Source organism: Lepidochelys kempii, chromosome 2 (genome assembly GCF_965140265.1).
Source record: "Lepidochelys kempii isolate rLepKem1 chromosome 2, rLepKem1.hap2, whole genome shotgun sequence".
Classification (NCBI taxonomy): Eukaryota; Metazoa; Chordata; order Testudines; family Cheloniidae; genus Lepidochelys; species Lepidochelys kempii.
This window is the reverse complement of record NC_133257.1, coordinates 25,436,355-25,457,149: the sequence shown is the minus strand read 5'-3', so window position 1 is coordinate 25,457,149 and position 20,795 is coordinate 25,436,355. Positions and strand designations below refer to the sequence as shown.

Genomic DNA, 20,795 nt, shown 5'->3' with positions numbered 1-20,795 from the left:
GCTGAGAACAGCAGAGAACAAGAGACTTACCTCAGTAGATCCTGAATAAGGGTGCAGCAGGAGTCTGGGATGCAGGAGAGATTCTGCTAGCAGCAGCTATCCCAGGCCTGAGAGGAGGGGCGAGCCTTTCCCTAAGACTAGAACCCTTTGATCTAACTTCTGGAGGATCATGCGTGATGCATTTGACTGCCCACTGGAGAGGGAATGCCCAGGCTGCTGTACTAACCACACATTTCATGGAGGGATCATAGACTCTTTTTCCCCCCTTGGAGAGGAAGAGAGGGTAGAGACATTATAAGCCCTGAGCCAAACGTGTGCCACTCACAGGCAACCAGAGGTGAGTTGAAGACTCTTTCTTTTGTGGAGATGTTGGACTGTATACATTTTGTTGGACTCTGTTAACCTGGAACTCAACTGGTGAACAGGCTGGAGGGCCAAGGCCTCATATCCCCATCACTAGGGCCCTACCAAATTCACGGTCCATTTTGGTCAGTTTCACAGTCATAGGAATTTTTAAAATCATAAATTTCATGATTTCAGCATTTAAATCTGAAATTTCATGGTGTTGTAATTCTACGGGTCCTGACCCAAAAAGGAGTTGGGGAGGGGATGACAAGGTTATTGTAGGGGGTGTTGCGGTACTGCTACCCTTTCTTCTGCACTGCTGCTAGCAGCAGCGCTGCCTTCAGAGCTGGACAGCTGAAGAGCAGCAACTGCTGGCTGGGAGCCCAGCTCTGAAGGCAGATCCGCCGCCAGCAGCAGCACAGAAATAAAGATGGCGTGGTATGATATTGCCACCCTTACTTCTGCACTGCTGCCTGCAGAGCTGGGCCCTCAGTCAGCAGCCGCCACTCTCCGGCCACCCAGCTCTGAAGCCAACAGCACAGAAGGGTGGCATGGTATGGTATTGCCACCCTTACCTCTGCACTGCTGCTGGCAGGGCGCTTCCTTCACAGCTGGGTGCCAAGTCAACAGCCACCGCTCTCTGGCCACCCAGCTCTGACGACAGCGCAGAAGTAAGGGTGGCAATACCATGACCCCTCTAAAATAACCTTGCAACCCCCCTGCAACTCCCTTTTGGGTCAGGACCCCCAATTTAAGAAATGCTGGTCTCCCCGGTGAAATCTGTATAGCATAGGGTGAAAGCACACAAAAGACCAGATTTCATGGGGGGAGACCAGATTTCACAGTCCATGATCCATTTTTCATGGCTGTGAATTTGGTAGGGCCCTACCCATCACTGAGCCCAGTTGATCCCATGCCTTCTATTATCCCCATTCGAGCTACTATATGGGAGGCAGCCCCACAGGATCCTAGATCTCCTCCACAAGACATGGGAGGAGCCAGACCCAAGAACAACCAAAGTGGTACAATACATGTTCTGTTTGAGGGAAAACTTGGAGACACTGCAGGATTTCTTGAGAGAGAACATTCTGAAATCTCAGTAGAACCAGGAATGGACCTACAATAATGGGGCCAGGATGTGAAAATTTAAGCCCAGTGCTAGTGTTTGTTGTTGCTGCCAATCTTGAAGTCAAAACTCCTGGCCAAGTGGCAAGGATCATTCAAGGTTGTAAAAAGGGCAAGGGCAGTTGATATCAAATCCGCCATCCAGGGAAGAGAAAAGAGACACAGGTGAACTTGCTGAAGGCTTGGAAGGACCAAGAGGGCCTCCTCATATTGCCTTTTCCACCAGCACCAGAGCTCGGCCCACAAGCGCCCTTAATCCATGATTCTGGCTTCAACAGAAAGAGCAAATACAATGGCTAATTGGAGACCTCCCCTTAGTCTTCTTAGAACAAACCTACCTAGCCTACCATCAGGTGGATATGAACACGAGGAAAAAGGTCCCTGAGAATCTACAACTCCTTAGGCGGAAGTTGTGGGAAACGGTCTGCCAGAAACTATTGGCCCTGTTGGACTTCAGAGTCATTGGGGAATATCCTAGTACAGCCTTTCTCAAACTGGGGGTCCCAACCCAAAAGGGGGGGTGTCGCAAGGCTAGTGTAGGGAGGGCCAGGAGTAGGGTCACCCTATGTCAGGGTTTTCCCAGACATGACCTCTTTTTTCATTCTCCAATCTCCCTCCGGGCAGATTTAGGAAATATAAAAAAATGTCTATGACTTTCCTTTGCCTTCAAAGCTGGGCATCAGGAGAGCATCAACCTATGGCTGGGCAGCCAGCTCGGATGGTAGTGCCACCACCAGCAGACGTGTAGAAACAAGGGGGGCATGGTATGGTATCACCACCACCCTTCCTTCTGCGCTGCTTCCAAGCTGGGCGGCCAGAGAGCTGCAGCCACTGGTCGGGCCCTCAGCTCAGATGGCAGCACTGCTGCTAGCAACAGGGCAGAAGGTAGGGTAGGTAGCATGGTGTGGTATAGCCACCCTTCCTTCTTCTCCACTTCTGAGCAGAGTGGCCACAGAGCAGTGGCTGCTGCCCGAGTGCTCATCTGCCAACAGAAGCACAGAAGGAAGGGTGGCAAGGGACAGTATTGCCACCCTTCCTGCTGCACCACCCTCCAAGCTAGGTGGCCAGAGAGTAGTGGCCACTGACCAGGTGCCCAGCTGGGACGGCCGTGCCGCTGCCAGGAGCGGCACAGAAGGAAGGGTGTCATGGTATGGTATTGCCACCCTTCCTTCTGAGCCGCTGCTGGTGGCAGTACCGCCTTCCAAGCTGGGTGGCAGAGAGCAGCTGCTGCTCTCCAGCTGCCCAGCTCTGAAGGTAAGGAAAGATCATGGACATTTTTTCAGATTTCCAAAATCTGCCCCGAGGGAGATCGGAGAACCAAAAAAGAAGTCGTGTACAGGAAAACCCTATTCACAAGCCCCATACATTTCGCACAACTTCCATGAAAGTGGTCATAGATTCTCAGGAAAGTTTTTCACATTTCAAATATCTGCCCGGATGGAGATCGGAAGACCGAAAAAAAGAGGCCATGTCCAGGAAAACCAAGATGTATGGTATCCCATCAAAACATCAGCCCCCATCACATTAAGTGTCCAGCTATTTGTTTGTACATAGTTGTGTATAAAGCCACAATCCTTGGACAATTATGATTATTGCCACAATTGAAAAGGCTTCCAGCTCCTCAAACTGTATCCTGTTGTCTATTTTTTATTTCAGAAAATATGTGTAAGCAGGGTGTGAATGGATGCTTCCCTGACAGCTAGTTGGGAGAGGAAGAGACTATGGGTGTGTTTATGTAAATAGTTTTCTCCTGCTCTGATTAGACATTCATCATTTATAGCTGTGTCAAAGGATCAACTTTGGCTGGTGTTGGGTACAAATGACTTTAGTACTGAATGCAGGGGTAGTGAAATATGGTTACCAAGGTTGTAATTATTGTAGGAATACAGGAGAGCAGGACTGTGGTTAACCTGTCCCAAATAAGGGGGGCACCCTCAATTGAAAGAACCTCATTAAGCAGGGGATTGAATGTCAGAGTTCTGTGAAAGTAAGTGGGGATGGTGGGGATGTGCAGAAATTCTGGTTTGGAGGCTGTGTATCCTCCCCCTGATTGGCTTAACCTATTCTTCTCCACTGTTTAAAGAATAGATCTAAATAGGCTTTATTAGGAGCCTCTTTTATTATTTTAATTGCTCAGTCAGAGCTGAAACCAGTTGCGGTAGGACTGTTAAGAACTAAACTTGTTAAGAACAAAAAAATCAGTTGTGGTGGGACTGTGTTTCTACCCAGCCTACAAAAGAGCTGAAAATCACTGAGAGACTGGTGTGTAGAGGTCACAGCAGAAGGTGACTGACAGTCAGCTAGCAAATGAGTGGCCAGCAGGGCAGCAGCAAAAAGGCATGATGAGTAGCCAGCAGGACAGTGGTGCAGAGGCACAACGAGAGCTGTGAGCAGGTGGCTGGTGAGCACCCAGTGGAGTGAGTAAGATGCCTCTTTACTCCCTGGCAGGGGGAGGTGAACTCTGGAGATGCACCTGTGAACTCTGGGTCTGCACTGAGCAAGGACAGCAACTGTGAGTGGGGTCGGGCATGTGAAAGGGACTTTTGGGTTGCTGGACTTAAGAACCTGAGGGGAAAAGGACACTGCCCAGCCTACTTGTGGGTGGGTCTTTTACTCACAGTTTATGTTTATAAACCCTGTTTGTGGTGTTTCCCCAAATTAATGCCAAGTTACTTCCCTCCTTTTATTAAATGTTTATTTTCTACACTCAGATTCTGTGCTTGCGAGTGGGCAAGTATTGCCTCTCAGAGGCACTCAGGGGTGGTGTGTAATTTTCCCAGGTTATTGGGTGGGGGCTCGACCTGGTTCTGTGGTGTATCAATGGAAAGGAACCCGTAGATATTGAACCGAGCCCTGGTTGCTGCTGGCTCCACCTGGCAGAAGGGTTACATAAGTTTCTTAAATGTCAATGTATTTATTCGTGAAGGCTGTTGCTTTACACTTTTTGAGAGGCTTCAGAGTCTTTGACTGCAGGGACAATGGTTACATGCTTCATTTAGTGCTCCTATAAGTCTGCAGTAATTTACTATCACTTTCTTGTGGTGTGTGTGTGGGGGGAGGGAGGAGTTCATCACAGCCTGAAATATTTTCATTGGGGGGCTTTGCCGGGGTGTGCATACCATGCACTGGACAAGAGAGGGTTAATCCCATGCTATGGGCGGCGGAAATCCCACCCCTCAGACCGTGCTGGGCATGCTCCAACTGCTGCCTCAGTATAAAAGGGAGCAGCCCAGCTCATTCCAGGTGGAATGCAGGAGGGGAAGGACCTTTGGCAAAGAGCCATCACAGCCATTGCCTGTAGGACCCGGAGATCCTGAGAGTCAGACTGGAGGTCTATGGCCAATGGAGCCCCAAGGAATCATCCCTGCTGATGAGCCCCGAGACCCTGATACCCCAGGACTGCAGCTTCTGGAAGCAGGGTAGGAAGTAACCCAGGGAGAGTGCACGAGTGGTAATGTCCCATCCAAGTGAGGTCAGTGTGTTTCAGTGGGATTCCCTGCTGACTCCATGGTGGACCATTCCGCCACTGTTAGGGCCCTGGGTGGGCCAGGGCCCCCATAACCAGACTGTCACACTCCCACCCGCCAGTGGTGGCTCCCTGGGTACTGGCTGCTAGGCTGCACTGTCCTTTATCTGTGGGCTGTTATATGAACTCAGGCCGCTAGGTTGCGCTGCCCTGAGTACAAGGGCCACTGCAAGTGACTCGGCTGCTAGGCTGTGCTGCCCCGAACATAGGAGCTGTTGTAATTTACTCTGGCCCCTAGGCAGAACTGCCCTGTGTCTGTGGGCAGTTATATGGACTCTGGCCGCTAGGCCGCACTACCCTGAATGCAAGGGTCTCTGTAATTGATTCTGGCCATTGGGCTAAACTATGCTGACCCTAAGGGCAGCCATATTGTCTCTGGCATCTGGGCCGTGCTGCTTTCAGCCTAAAGACTGTCAGACTGTAACCGCAGTGGTACCACAACCCCACCATGCCCCAAGTGAGGATGGGGCGTGTATACCACACAACACGGGCCCTGAAAAATAAGTTTGAGATCCCCTGCCTTAGACACTGCTTTAGTTGAATTCAATAAAGAAAATACATTGGCTTTGTGACAGAATGTCACCACCAGGTGCAGTCTGGGAGCTATGGGAAACACTCTAAGACACACAGTTGAGTTGGCCCTATTTTCACATGGCTTGGTTGGAGAGACAACCAGCCTCACCAGGCCCTGTTATCACCCAACACAACAGTATATGGCGCCACTCATCCAAACTGAGCTACATGAGTTCAAACAGCAGACACCAGTCAATTTCCCAGCTCCCCGGGCACACATCCCACATTGAAGTATAAACCCAAAATTATACCATTTTGCACTGCACAGGGATTTGTACAGTGTAAGTAGTACATAAATAGTTTGTTCTTCCCTTGATGTGGGAAAGATATTCAACAAGCCTGTGTTAACCAAGCTGAGACTTTTCCCCAGACATTTCACTCAAAGGCACACTGGTTTAGATAAAGCAAAAATACAAGGTTTTTTAACTACAAAAAGATAGATTTTAAGTTGTTATAAATGATAGTAAACAGATCAAAGCCGATTACCTAGTAAATAAACAAAACCACGAACTAAGCCTAAAATACTAGAAAGATTGGATATGAATTAGCAATTTCTCACCCTGGCTGATGCTACAAGCAGTCCACCAGGTTTCCATACACAGGCTAGAAATCCTTTTAATCTGGGACCAGCTCTTCCCCCTCTGTTCAGTCTTTGTTTCTCAGATGTTTCCAGGAGTGTTCTTGTGTGGGGAATGAGGCTCCTAGACAAGGCAACACCTCACCTTATATAGCTTTTCTATATGGCGGTAGCCCTTTGTTCCAAAGTTAGTTCCCGGCCCAGTTTGTGGAAAAATACAGGTACCAAAATGGAGGTCAGTGTCATGTGGTCCAGTCACATGCCCCTTGCTGAGTCACAGCAGCCATTACTCATGGGCTGGCTGAAAGGTTCACCAGAAGGTTTAGCTCTTTTATGTCCCATTGTCTTTGCTGATGGGCCATCAGCACTTTCTAGCTTCTTCATTGTTGTACCTGAAAGGCTAGCTGTGGGTGTTTTCCAGAGTAAGCACATTTGAAATACAGATACATAGTCAATATTCATAACTTCAGATACAAAAATGATACATGCATACAACTAGGATAATCAAATTCAGCAAATCATAACTTTTCCATAGACACCTGACAAGACACATCTTATAAAAAAATGCATCATAATTATACAACTATGAAGAATATGAGGTGCAGTATCACAGGCTTTGTCAAAGTTATTGGCCCAATGATTTACTAAGACAAAGTACATATGAAACCAAATTAATGGTTGTATTAATTACTTTGCTGGACACAGTGCTGCTTGGTAAATTTTCAACAATACCTGGAGTGGTGTCTTTGCTCTTCCAGTAACAGAGGCTGGGTATTCCCAGCAATAATAACGGGGAATTGGGAGAGGGTTCAGAATCCACAGATGAGTACTTCTCCTCTGGTATTGTACACAGTCTGATTAGAATCATTTTCTTTGCAGCTATGTAGCAAAACCCTGCTTGAGTAAAAAAATTTCCTGTTACCTAGATGAGCAATAACTTTGGCATAATCAACCTTATAGTGCCCAGTTTTGCTCCCATTAAAGTCAAAGGTGAAACTTCCAATACAACCCGTGTGTGTGCATGCAGATAGATCTAATGAAGAGTCATCAATGAGTGAGGGTGTTTCCAATGGACTCCTGCAGGGATTGGTTCTTGACCCAATGCTATTTAATATTTTTCAATATGGAAGAAAATATAAAATAATTACCGACAAAATATGCAGATGACACAAAGATTGGCGGGGTGGTAAATAACAATGAGAACAGATCACAGATGCGGTGTGATCTGATTCACTTGGCAAACTACGCCAATCAAAACACATCTTTTAATGCAACCAAATGTATAGACACAGATACCTATGTATATACTCATGAGAAATCAGTTTGGCTTATAAAAGCTTCATAGTGTGTAAATTATGCATGTCTGAAGCATAAATCGTTGATTGCTGTCATGCTGTTTTGTAAGTATAGCTTGAAATAGAACTGTCCTTATGCATTTTCAAATTAATAAACAGAGAATAAAGAATAGCAACTGCCTGCACAGCTCATTATACTACAGCCCCATGCTACCTGGCACTGGGGCCAGTTTTGACGCAACGAACAGTTTTGGAATAAAGCTAGCATCAAATTTTTGGCCATAGTCCTCAGCAACATCCTGTGCTCATTACTTAGGGGGGAGGAAGCATCACACTTCCTTTTTTCCAAACCATTGTCTGGAAGTTCAATGGTTCTGATGGAGTGGTCTTTAGTCACTGGGGCCTAAATCCTCAAAGGCATTGAGGCACCTAAGTCCCATTGAAATTAAAGGAGTTAGGCACTTAAATATCTTTGAGGACCTGCCTATGTGGATCCCAGTCAGAATCAGGATTCCTTTCTGCCTCAATTTATAAAATTTAAGATGATCTAGTGGTCCGAATACTCGACGGAGCATGAGGAGTCCTTGAGTTCTAATCCTTCCTCTGAAATTAACTTCTTCTGTGGCCTTTAGCAACTCATGGACTCTGTTCCTTGGTTTCCCCCAGATGGAAAAGTCAGACAATTGTGTTTCATTCCTAATAGTGTGAGGATTAATTCATTAATAACCCTTAATTACTTTGAAATCCATGAACAGAAGCCAAAGCATTCAAATGAAGCCAAAGGTGTAACAAAGTGACAAGTCAATGTGGAATGGTTGCTGTTAGGAAAAAAATTAAAATACCAATATAAACTTTTAAAGGCGTATCAAAAAATTATTGTATGACTTTTATTACTATTGATTTGCATCTCAGTAGCATCTATAAATGCCAACAAAGATAGCGCCTAGCACAATTGGACCTTGGTATGTACACACAGTAGCAGACAGTTGCCACCTTAAGGTGCTTAAATAATCTAAATAGACAAAAAGTGGAAAGGTAAACAGAGGGCAGAAGTGACTCACTCAAGGTCATACAGCAGGTCCGTGTCAGAGCTGGGAATATCACCCACTTCTCCTGAGTGCTTGGCCATGGCTTTACCCAGTAGACCATGCTGCTTTTCTAGTCATAGCTTTTTGCTTGTAATGAAATTAATCTGATTCCTAAATTTCACAACAAGAAAAGGGTTGACATGCTAAACTAGTCCCAGGCAGGCTCCCTTACTCATCTGTAGTACATTGTTCCTGTGTGTTTTCACTGGTATTTGCCTCCATAATTGAAATAACTCTCTGGAGAAGTTACTCCAGGTGCTGAGAGCTTTATGATTAATTTCAGTGGCAGCTTAGCCTCAGTTGTGTACAGTGGCAAGGAAGGGCTTCTATACGTTTTCCCCTCCCTCCCGACTCATCCATTGCTTCTGTGGAATCTGCTCATGCAACCAGCAAGGAAACTCTGGGTAACTGAGTTCCCAACGTACCTGTGGCAGAAAATTCATCAGTGCAGTCTATAATATACTGTTGGTTTTTTTTAAATACAGTAAATATCTGCCAGAGGCCTGCTGGGCATACTGAATCCTGAGATAGGTAAGGAAAACACAGATCAGATGAGAGCTGGGACAGAGTGATGTAGAACAGCCTGCTGAACATGCCTGGTGGGTTGTGTGATGGGGTATCTGCCCCACACTGGCAAGTGAGGGGGTTAAGAGGGGGTCTAGGGAGGCTGCTGGGGGAAGTGACCAGTAGGAGGAGGGCTGTGAGAAGCAGCCAATCTAGACCCAGCATGCCCATATAAGAAGTGCCCCGAAATCTGGCCCTGATTCTGGGGGGGGTGTATTTTGGTACCTTGATGTTAAAAAGTGCCTCATCCTCAACCTGGGTAAAGGACTGTCACAATCTCAGATGCTGGGAATGTACAGCTCTCAGTCTCGGGAGGCCAGGAAAAGAATAAGGTAATTACATAAATTCTTGATAGCCTGAACTTTGTAAACTACATTAAAAATAATCCCTCATCAAATTAAAGTTTCAGTTCATGAATTGAAACTCATTTTAATCTATATATGGTGAAGAAATTCAAAGTGATTCCTGGTGACCTTAGTAGTATTCTTGTGTTAACAGTTTTCATGTTGCTTTCATTTCTAATTAATCTTCATTCATAGCATAATTTTCATTAGCTGTTGTAGTGATTTTTAAATAGTTTTCATTTTGTTTGATCATATCCTCTACTACAAGATTAAATTGTATCCTAGGGAGTTAAATTGTCTTGGTATAAGGATGACTCTAGACTTGAGGTTTGGGATCACCCAAGATGTGGTAAATTACAAAATCCTTCATTTACCTGTGCTAATCTGCAGAAATCCAGGGTCACGCAAGTAGGAGTTAAAAGTGTGGGAGGTCCAAACAGGCAATCAGGACCAGTTGCCTATCAACCAGAGAGGAAAAAGGGCTGGAATGGCTGGTGGAGAGAGTTCTGGTGTGCAGCATAGTGTAAGATGGTTGATCAATGCTGGCACTTTATTTTAAATTGTTTCATATCCTGGGGTAGGGGGAAGAACTTTTTTATTTTGGAACTGCTGTTACACCTTGAAAAGGAATTACTTACATTTTTTGGATAAGGTTTGTACCTGGGAAAGGCAGGTTTTTGTATATGCTGGGGAGGGGCACTGGGCCCAATAACAGCAAAGCTGTTTTAAAACTCTTGTTTGCTGCTTGCTACACTAACCTGTGAGGGCCTGTGGCAATTTTTAAAAAATGGTTAAAACGTATATTGAGCACCCATAAAAACAGCTAACTTCTCAAGTTTTAAATAGTTAAACATTTTATTTTACTTTCCCTTTTTCTCCTTCCCTGTAGCTTTATAGTCTTTTATAGGGGAAACTCCTTTGCTTAACAATCTTTGGATGGCATTAAATAGCCATGTGAAATGTTCTTATTGAGGGGTGAGGGTGGAATTGACTATTAATAGCATTGGGTTGTTGTTACTGATGTCTCTTTTTTAAGACTTAGAGGGGGAGAGAAAATGCATCTTCTGCGTATCTCTCTTATACAGAACCTCTCTTACAACTTAGTGCTGAAAAAATTACAGGGAAAGCATGGCATCTGATTAGACACTCTTAATGTTTTGGCAAACTTCTTTTAGTCCAACTGCTAGCATTGTTTATAAATTGTCTTTCTGGCCGCAGTCCTGAAAAAAGTGGCTTTGTCTTGGCTAGCTAATCCAGAAGGCAAGAGAAAGCTAGGAAAGAAAAGAAACATGACAGGGAAGGGGAAATGACAAATTAGGTAGGTGGTGACTGCAGAAACCTCAAGTTCACACTCAAGCTGTAACTCCGTGTAGCTCGTGGTACCATCTGGTTCCCTATCCTTGCCTGGTCTGGCCAGAACACTGTTCAGCATTAAGAGAACAAAGGGCCAAAGCCGTAATGGTAGATTTGTGAGTCCTGGGAGATGAAGGAGAGGCTGACATCCATGATGGTATGGTTTGCGCCCTCTCCTGCAAGCTGGGTCATTCAGCAACCTAGCTGTTACCAAGTACCTTCCAGAAGAATGTGGCAACGTGGTCCCAATCAAAACACACATCTGGTGATTCCAATTATAGCAACATCCTTCTGTGCTGATCACTATTTTGGCTGGTTGCTATAGCAATCTTATAACAACCTAAAGAAACTTGTTGGTTCTTTAAGCTTAAAGACTTCCAATCTTCACCAGTCTGTCTTCCATTTTTGTTTATTTTCAAATGATGTTGTTTAACAGTCTGAGTTAGATTCTGTTACTTATTACCTGCTTCAGACAATTGTGCATACAGGCTTTCTGCACAACAGGGTCTGCCCGGGACCTGGGGCGGTTACCTTCAGATATTCATGGCACAGCTCTTGATGAATAAAATAAATTAAGAGTAGTTACTCCTGATTACACTTGGCCTGAATTTGGCACCCTAAATTCTCAAATAATTTCCCATTACAGAGCACAAGAGCTATGTCTATAAAATATTCCCACGGCTTGATGCTCAGGGTTCTGCACACATTTCACAGTCATGCACATACAATAGGCATACAGAGGACTGTGTCTTTTCAAGACATCACAGGGGCTCTTTGTTAAGCAGTGTGAGGGTGAAGGAGTTTGAGTAGAGTTTCCATTAAAACAAACTACTGCTGTAAATATACCTGCTTGCATATGCTGAATGAACTCTGGCTGAAATTGGGAAACTGTATAGCTAGCTGGTGACTTACACTCCCTCTCCTGTTGGTGCATATTCAGTGTTATTTATATTGATGAAGCACACGTAATACTTAGAGCGGGATGAAAAACAGAATTTCACCAAAAAATTGTCAAACTTTCAAAAGTCTCCCCACCCCCTCTAGTTATTACACCTATTCTAATAGAATAGTAGCACCTTGAGGTCTTGTGAAGGGTCAAAGGCCCAATCTTGGGGCTGACAGTCCAAGACTTTGGGAAAAACTTCTGCAAGATATAAGAACTAGCATAAAGCTCATCACTTTCTCCCAGGGGCACTTGCAGTTTGCCTGAAGGGAGGAAGAAAGAACAGTATGTGTCACATGCTGGTCATGTTGCTGAATGCACTATGGGAAAGTGCTTAGATACCATGGTGATGGGAGTAGTATATCAGCTAAAACAGAACAGAAAACAGACAGGAGTCCAGATTCCCAACAGAAAATGCTGAGCCCAGATAAGCAACAAAGTAACTTTCATTTGATAAATGGATAAACATTAGGCTTCTCACAGATCTCCTGGGGCCTTCCCAGGCTCGTCCAAGGAGCACTGCTGTTGCCAACTCTCATGATTTTGTCGTAAGTCTCATACTAATTGTTTTGCTTAAAGCCCCAGCTCCTGGAGTCAAGTGGATATGTGATGATTTCAGCCTTCATTCTTAAAGAAAAAGTAACTTCTAGCTTTGGTGGCTAGAAAGAAAACTTCAAAATGTGACCCCCCAACCCCAGTGCACCCTCATGGCTCAAAAAGGAGAAGGCAAATAAAAAACACTGACTCTATTTTTTTACATAATCTCATTATTTTAAAACCAATCATGAGTTTTTTGGTAATCCTGACTCATGATTTTTGAGCATTTGGGGTTGGCAATACTGTGGGCTAAAAATGCCACCTAATATTAACTCCTGCACTGATGCTCTCAATGCTACTGCAGCAAATAGTCCAGGCTCAGGGAAACAATAGCGCTGATCCTCTCAAACGACCCACCCATTAACCTTTTGGCCTAATCTTAGCAAATTGCTTACTCCTTATTGAGAACTCTAGAAGCACCCAAGTATGGAGGTACTGTGTGCACACACAAAGTGCAAAAAGGTGAGGATGCTGCTGGAGGGACTTCTATGCTTTTGCCACGATCTTCCCGCCTCCACCTGCTTCATGCCTCAGCTCTGCACTTGCCAGGGCAATTAGCATTTTTTCTTTCCTTTTGCTTCCTGAAACTGGTGGCTGGGAAATTATTCCCTTCAACAACAGACTGACTTCTGACAGGGCTGAGCCCCGGCCACAGGCAGGTAATCCCTACATCCGGGGTCTGGCTAGCAGGCACCTACTTCCAGGCTTTCTGTTAAAGAGCTGGATTATCTGGGCATTTGGCAGCTCCAGAGCATTAACCCCTAGACAGGCGGCAGAGTGCAGTTACAGTGTCCAGGGAAAAAGAAAAGGAGTACTTGTGGCACCTTAGAGACTAACCAATTTATCTGAGCATAAGCTTTCCTGAGCTACAGCTCACTTCATCGGATGCATGAAGAGCAGGGAGAACACCAGTCTCCCTTCCTCCTTCCTGAACCCCTGTCCCATCCCTACCCGTCCTGCTCAGGCAGCCCATTCCCAGCGCCCCAGGCGGCAGCTCCCACCACGCTCCCCGCACCCGCCTAGCTCCCGCGCGCCACGCCCCGCCACGCGCTGGAACGGAGAGGGCCCGAGTCTGGTGCGCCTGCGATTGGTTCCCTCGCCGCGCCCCGCCCCCGGGCTACCCAATGGGAGGACGGGGTTTCAGAGGCGCTCTATATAACCGGCTCCGAAGGGCGGCACGCAGGGAGGTGAGCGGTGCGGGACTCGCAGCAGGATGAGGCTGACGCGGGACTGCGACCGGAGGCGGCGCCTGCTGATGCTGCTTCTGCTGCTGTGCAAGGCAAGGCAAGGCAAGGCAAGGGCGGGGCGTGCGGGGGTCGGAGCTGCGGCGGGCCGGGGAGGGGGCCGTAGGGAGCCCGCTGACTTGGTCCCCTGTCTGCCCCGCAGGTGAGTGCCCAGCCGCCGCCGTGCCCCGCGCAGTGCGGCGGCCGCCAGTGCCGGGCAGCGCCGCCCCGCTGCGCCCCGGGAGTGCCCGCCGTGCTGGACGGCTGCGCCTGCTGCCTGGTGTGCGCCCGGCAGCGCGGGGAGAGCTGCTCCGAGCGGCAGCCCTGCGACCAGGGCAGCGGCCTCTACTGCGCCCGCAGCGCCGGGGCCGCGCGGGGCATCTGCATGGGTAAGTGCGGCGGCGGAGCCTGAGACCGGGTCCGGGGCCCGCCTGAGAGCATCGCGGCTGGTCCCGGTGCCGGGCTGGGCAGTGCTCAGCCGGGATGCTTCGGGGCTGGGAGGAGGAGCGAGGGACGTCAGCGCCTTGGGGTACCCCATGGGGGCAGAGCCTGTCACGCTTCTCCGTCCCCCACGCACAGATCGGGGGGCTAGAGGTGGGCGTGGCTGCCCCTAACCGGGAGTACCTCACAGGGCGAAAAGCCATGGGGATGCTCAGGCACCAAGGAAATCTGTTGGCTTGCTCCTGAGCTACGAAAATGTCGCTCCCTTCCTCCACCCCCATGTATCTCTTTCTGCGATTTACATTCCTGTTTGCTAACCATATGCGCTACCATGGCACTGCCTACTTTAGATCGCCGCTTGGATACCTCTTCCTCAGGGCTTTCTCTTCCTGGCATCACCTCGGGCTTTCACCAGCAAAGCCCTGGGGTAGCAGGTGTGGCAGACAAAGCTGAGCTCCTAAAGTGTAAATGAGGAGAAATCTTTCCCCTCAGAACTGCAGCATCTCGTACCATCAATGTGTTCTGCTATAATAATGTTGTCATTCTTTCAATGAAGTGGAGCAAATAGCGGCTGCCTGTCTGTAGTCTTGGTTTTACATGTAACTCCTGCACTTTTCCCTCTTTATACCAGTGCTTGAAGGAGACAACTGTGTGTTCGATGGGGTTATTTATCAGAGTGGGGAGACATTCCAGCCCAGCTGTAAATACCAGTGTGCCTGCAGAGATGGTCAGATTGGCTGTGTGCCCCGCTGTAACCTTGACCTACTGCTCCCTGGTCCTGATTGCCCTTTCCCAAGGAAAACTGAAGTCCCAGGAGAGTGCTGTGAGAAGTGGACTTGTGACCCTAAAGAGGAAGTGACTTTGGGCAGTTTTGCTATGGCTGGTGAGCTATTCAGACTAGCTATTGCAGTCAAATTAACTCTGTAATGATTGTGTATTGGAAATGCCCACTTGGTTATCAAAACTAGACCTCCACTTCCAGTTCTTCTATAAGAAATGCATATAGAACATTCATTAAAGCCATCCAAAGTCACTAGTGACTATACAGAAAATAGGAATGAAAGTGGAATTGGAAAAGGCACTGAAAACACCCCCAAAGGAAACAAATGCATAGCCATTTTTAACTGTAATTAGCCTCTTAAAACAAAACCAGGGCCTGATCCTGCAAACACTACCTACCAGGAACAGCAGTGCCCAATCACTAGTCCCATAAGCACTACACCTGGTAGCGTGTGCAGAGGTGAGGCCGCCCTGAGAAATGATTTTATTATGATAGTGCCTAAGGGCCAACCAAGAGGGAACCCTCCCTGTGCAAAGAGTAGCAAATGGCCCCTGCCCTGACAAGCTTGCTATCTAAATAGACATGGCAGAAAGAGGGTGGGGGAAAGAGTAGAACACAAGCATAGTGAACGGTGGGATGGTGGCAAACATGTGAGTTCTGATTCTTTTGGGGTGGGGGGTTAGTTAGGAAGTGATATCCTGAAAGGAAGGGGGATGTAGAGTAGCTGTGGAGTGAAGCTAAGGTGTAGAGACTGGGAGGGAAAGGGCTGGTGCAAACAACCGTTCAGCAGAGGGTAGAGAGAGTCTGGTCAAACCTCTAGAAAGGTCTCCGAGAACCGAAGGTCTCTGCTTTGACCGTATCCACTCCTACGTGCAGGAGACTTTGGATGGCTTTCTCTCTACAGTCTTCTCCCAAGGCCACAGGGAGGGGGAACCAACCACCTGAGGGCTTGTCTACACTTACATTTTATAGCGCTCTAACTTGCTGGCTCAGGGGTGTGAAAAATCACCCCCCTGAGCGCAGCCAGTCCGAGCGCTTTAAAGCGCTTGTGTAGACAGGCTCCGAGCACTGGGAGCTGATCCCCACGTGGAGATGGATTACCAGGAACGCTGGGAGAGCTCTCTCCTGCGTGACCATGCTCGCACGTCAAAGTGCTGCTGCGGGAGCATTCCCGCGGCAGCGCTTGTAAGTTTCCAGTGTAGCCATGTCAACAGTCCTACTGCTCCCAGATCTGCAGTCTTGCTGGTTTCTCTACAAGACTAAGTAACATCAGATACTACAGAAATCACCTTGTCTATACTAGATGCTCTTCCTAAAACTTCCGTCCAGTGGTAACAATGGTGGAAGATGTGGTATAGACATGGTAGTTAAAATGGCACCAGCTTCCAGCACCTGTGTATGTTCAAGCTCCCATAGCTACAGCTGTTAACAACAGGCAACATTAGGGGAAACTACTAGTGCAGATACAGTCAGTCAGTGGATCTGAAAGAATCGTCCCATTCCAAATGTTCTCATTCCTCTTGTTGTCACTTGGCCTGGCAGGGAAACTAGGGAAGTCTTCAGCTCAGTTCTCCAGGAACCCGAGGAGCCTTTTTAGAAAAAACAAGTATTAGTTGCTGCTTTAAAAAAAAAAAAAAAAATACAGCTATGTAACATCGCCCACCAACCACCACCACCTTTTCTGTAATGATGAATGTTTTTTTTCCTTTTTAAAACTGTAGTTAACCTCATCAGTTCTTTGTAAGGTAAACCTGTAAATCTAGTGGTAAAAGGTAGGAATTGGGGCCACTGCATACTGCTTTTCAGTGTGGCCTTGATCCAGTCACTTAACACTGCTGAACATCAGCTCACACATTTGAAAAAGGAAACAATATTTACTGGTTCTTGCCTGGCAGGAATATTGAGCTCTAGTAACAGTTTAGAACATGCTCTGAAATATCTGAAAGGTACTGCATGATGTAAATACAAAATATTGCCACCCTCATCCTACTATTCCTCATCATTTGCTTTTTGTTGATGACAGATTGACTCCTGGACATTGTCAGTATTGGTCCTGGCCTCTTTCTCCCCCTCTCCCCTGCCATTTTGCAACTGGAGATATCACTTACAACATCTCCAGTTTTTTGGAGCCTTACTTTGCAAGAGGATAGTGGAATAGCTTCTAGCAAGAGTTGTAGCAATGATGTAGCCCGTAGGTTCCCCTGGGAACCAAGCCAAGCCCTAGCTCAGGAAATGGGTGTTCCAAGGTCACTTGGACTCACTCTGGTTCTCTCCTATGATAAAAAAAAGTTCCCTTTACCAGCTAACCATAAAACTGGTAATACTTGTTTTATAGCTTAACACATGGTAGTACAGTGTCATAACAATCATCAGTCTTTGTAAGTACTTTGACTGACATCACTCTTAATAATTGACAAGTTGGCTTTATTCCCATAGCCATAAAATCATCTTACTTTCACTGCTGTTTACTACAGTTCAATAAGATGTAAAGATTTTGAAATTATATTTCATACCTAAATTTTTGGTGACTAATCTGACAAAGAATAAAAAGATAAAACCTCTTGTAAAACATAGTCATTCACACATGACTTGCAGATCGGCAATAAAATCCTCATCACAACTAGCAGTGATGGGAAAGTTGTCAGACTGGGCATGGAGACTGAATGACTCTCCCCTCCAGTTTAGGTTGGGATGCATGGAAAGGGCTAGTGTACCTACATTTCTGTACTCCTGACTGCACTAAGCAGTACCCATTTTGTTGATAAACAGGACTTCAGTCTCCAGGGCTGTCAAGTGAGCACCTTTCAAACACCTAAATAACAAATCTCTAGTACTAAAAAGCACTCCAGTAATCTGCTTTAAAGTTGTTAAATCCTATTTCAAAGTCCTAAGTTTAGAGAATTTATTTTTGTCTGATTGTTCACTATTAATGAACTAGGTGGTGTTCAAATGGACTCTTACAGGAATCCATTATTTTTATTGTAATGGAGTATTTGGGGTTTTTTATTTATAGTGTATAGAAAAGAATCGACTCTTGGAATTGATGTCGTCTCTGACTCAAGTTCCAACTGTATTGAGCAGACGACAGAATGGAGTTCATGTTCCAAAAGCTGTGGAATGGGCTTTTCCACACGCATTACAAACAGGAATCCTCAGTGTGAGATGGTGAAGCAGACACGACTCTGCATGGTGCGACCTTGTGAGAGCGAACAGCTGATTGATAAGGTATGATCCCATGCACTTGCTAGAGTGAGTTCTTTGTTGCCCTAACGCCTCCATCTTTTCAAATACAAAATATAATGCTGGCGTTTCAAGTGCATTAAACAGACCCACAAACAAGCAACAGTTTTGCTTTTTCCAATGCATTATAGAAGTTTTATTTGTAGGGAGGTGCTGTCAGTTAACTATGTTTTGGCATCTGTATGTTTCATAGGATTTATTATAATTAATAACCTTTTTAGTCTCTAAACTTCCTGGTGCAACTTTACTGACTTCAGAGGTGTTACACAAAGGTTTAATTTGGCCAAGGGTTTTGGATTTTTTTCTTAGTACACTTAATTGTCAACAATGTGCCTTACCACAGAATAAGTAGAGGTTGCTTACTAGAGACTTGTGCAATACATGAATTAAGGGGCCTGGGTCAAATTTCACATGGGTGAGAATAGTAATTCTGGCCAATTAGGGGGCCCTGGAAAAATGGGCACCCCTGCTCCGCCTGCCCAGAGCTCCCGCTGGGCAAGTGGGTCAAGCCGCTGGGCAAGTGGGTCAAGCCCCTGTGCCCCAACCCCACTCCCCAGCAGGAGTGGGTGGGTGGGACTACAGGTGGAAGGGGTGGGGATGGGCCCCCATTTGCTCTGGCCCAGGGCCCCACAAAACCCTAATCTGCCTCTGATAGTAATAAATGTCCATTGAAGTAACTGGAGTCTGACCGCTATAGCACTAGCGAAGAGACAAGAAACAGGTCCAAGGTTTCCAAACCCCATGGTAAACCTGCATGTTTCTAACTTTCTTCTGTTTTTCAGTCAGTTGTTAGTATACTGAACTGCCTGTATGACCCTTCATCTTTTTCTTAGAAGGGGAAAAAGTGTGTCCGAACAAAGAAGTCACTGAAAGCTGTTCACTTTGAGTACAAGAACTGCACTAGTATACAGACATATAAACCCCGCTATTGTGGGCTCTGCACTGATGGACGATGCTGCACACCACACAACACCAAGACAATCCAGGTTGAATTCCAGTGTCCCCAGAGCAAAATCCTCAAAAAGCCAATGATGCTGATCACTACCTGTGTTTGTCATAACAACTGTCCCCAGGACAATGTTTTCTTCCAGCTGTTAGAGCCAATGTTCAGTGGCGTAAAAATATGAAACACTTAAATCAGGTTACTTTTTAAAAAACTTAATGTTTGAACAGTTTATATAAAACTTACATGCATCTGATCATGGGTTAATATATCCAGTCTTTCTAAACTCATCATTTCTTCCTGTAGTCAAATAACTCATGCTATACTTCAGGGAAGGAAAAATATATTTCACGAACAAAGAAAGTTCAGTGTTGTGGAATATAGTTTCATCTGTAATGTAAAAATGAGTAAGCAAATGGTCAATTTCTCTTCTTCTTGGGAAATTTTGCCGTTGACCTCACTAGCAACAGGATCAGTGCCCTTTATCATGCATTGATTAAAAAAATCCTCTTCCTGTTACTTTATGTAAAACTTCCATGTTCTTGTCCTCTCTAATTGCATAATGTACTAGCTCTTTTTCTACATAAGTTCATTATACTGAGAATCAGGGGCCACATGTGACCCCAAGAATGCTAGAGGAGAGGTATAAGACACAAGGCAGACCAGAGAAACTTCACTAATCTCCAGATATTTAATGGCTTCATAAGGAGCCAAATCCAAATCCTGTTGAAGTTGACCATCTAACAATACCTAGTTCTTACAGCAATCTTCAAAGGAGGATTGGTATTCTTATCAGTTTACAGATGGGGAAACTGAGGCACAGGGTAGTGAAGTGACTTGCCCAAGGTCACTTAGTGCTCAAGCCAGGAATATGACCATGTCTAAATCACTAGCCATTAGGCAACACTGCCTTCCAAGTATTATTACAATGTTAGTCTACAAAAGTAAAAGGTTTGTAAATTACTTTAAAGTATTGTTACTCTTTCTATAAAATGGAACACTATATATGTAAATAGAAACTGTATATATTGTAATGCATCTGTAAATGTCTAAGCATTGAGTAAATAAAACTGAGCTTAAACTTTTTCTTAGTTACTTTTGTTACTACCAAACTTCCAAAAAAGGAAAAAGCTAAAAGTTGTAGTTAAAATCAGACCCCATTCTTGTGAGGTGCTTGGTACACCTCTAAATCTTAAGTCTCTATTGTCAGTCAGTGAGGTGATACAAATTCTTCATCTGTTCTAAGAACCAGTAAGGGGGTAGGTTTAGAATGTACATACCTGACAGATCCACCTTTCTGAGCAGTTAACTGACATTGGGAAGGGACTGTGTAGCAAAGAAGTGATGGGTTAGATATACTGTGTCATATGGGTTTGGGTGGCTTTTCTTAATCTGTGACTATTGTCTAAAGTTAATTGCCAGCACTTACTGTGGCACACAGTTGTAAGATGCTACAGTTTTCTCCTATAATTAGGAAATAACTCTTCCACTAGGGAAGTGTTGCCTTATAATAGCAGCCACTGTATAAATAGACTGCAATGGTAATTACCTATTAAAGAAACATGGTGTGGTATTGCCTATGGAAACAAAACATAGACCAGGACCCCACAGTGCAGGGTATTGTACAAACATCCCCCAAGGAATTTACAATAGCAGGACTGCATCAATATGCATTTGCATTATTTTGTATACATTGTGTTGCATTTGGTCTTAAGTCAGGCAAGCTTTACAATGTGGAGGATATAAACTCCATATCAAAGCACTGTACCATGTTCAGCCACTCAATTGGCTAAACAGCCCCATCATTATGGGACTACTTCAAGGAGTAAAGCTAACC

The 20,795-nt window shown here is 45.6% G+C and overlaps 1 protein-coding gene across 1 annotated transcript; it reads left to right on the top strand.

Annotated features, from left to right (window-relative positions):
• The first annotated feature begins 13,543 nt into the window (after positions 1-13,543).
• CCN3 (cellular communication network factor 3) lies at positions 13,544-20,027 on the top strand. The gene is made up of 5 exons (XM_073329151.1): positions 13,544-13,609; positions 13,717-13,942; positions 14,626-14,877; positions 17,789-18,000; positions 18,849-20,027. The coding sequence occupies exons 1-5, from the start codon at positions 13,544-13,546 to the stop codon at positions 19,140-19,142; spliced, it is 1,050 nt and encodes a 349-aa protein (XP_073185252.1). The 3' UTR covers positions 19,143-20,027.
• Positions 20,028-20,795: the final 768 nt, after the last annotated feature.

Coding starts and splice junctions, on each gene's coding strand:
- CCN3 (XM_073329151.1), top strand. CDS start 13,544: ATGAGGCTGACGCGGGACTGCGACCGGAGGCGGCGCCTGCTGATGCTG. Junction 13,943..14,625: donor CGCGCGGGGCATCTGCATGG/GTAAGTGCGGCG, acceptor TCTTTATACCAG/TGCTTGAAGGAGACAACTGT. Junction 14,878..17,788: donor GGGCAGTTTTGCTATGGCTG/GTGAGCTATTCA, acceptor TTTTATTTATAG/TGTATAGAAAAGAATCGACT.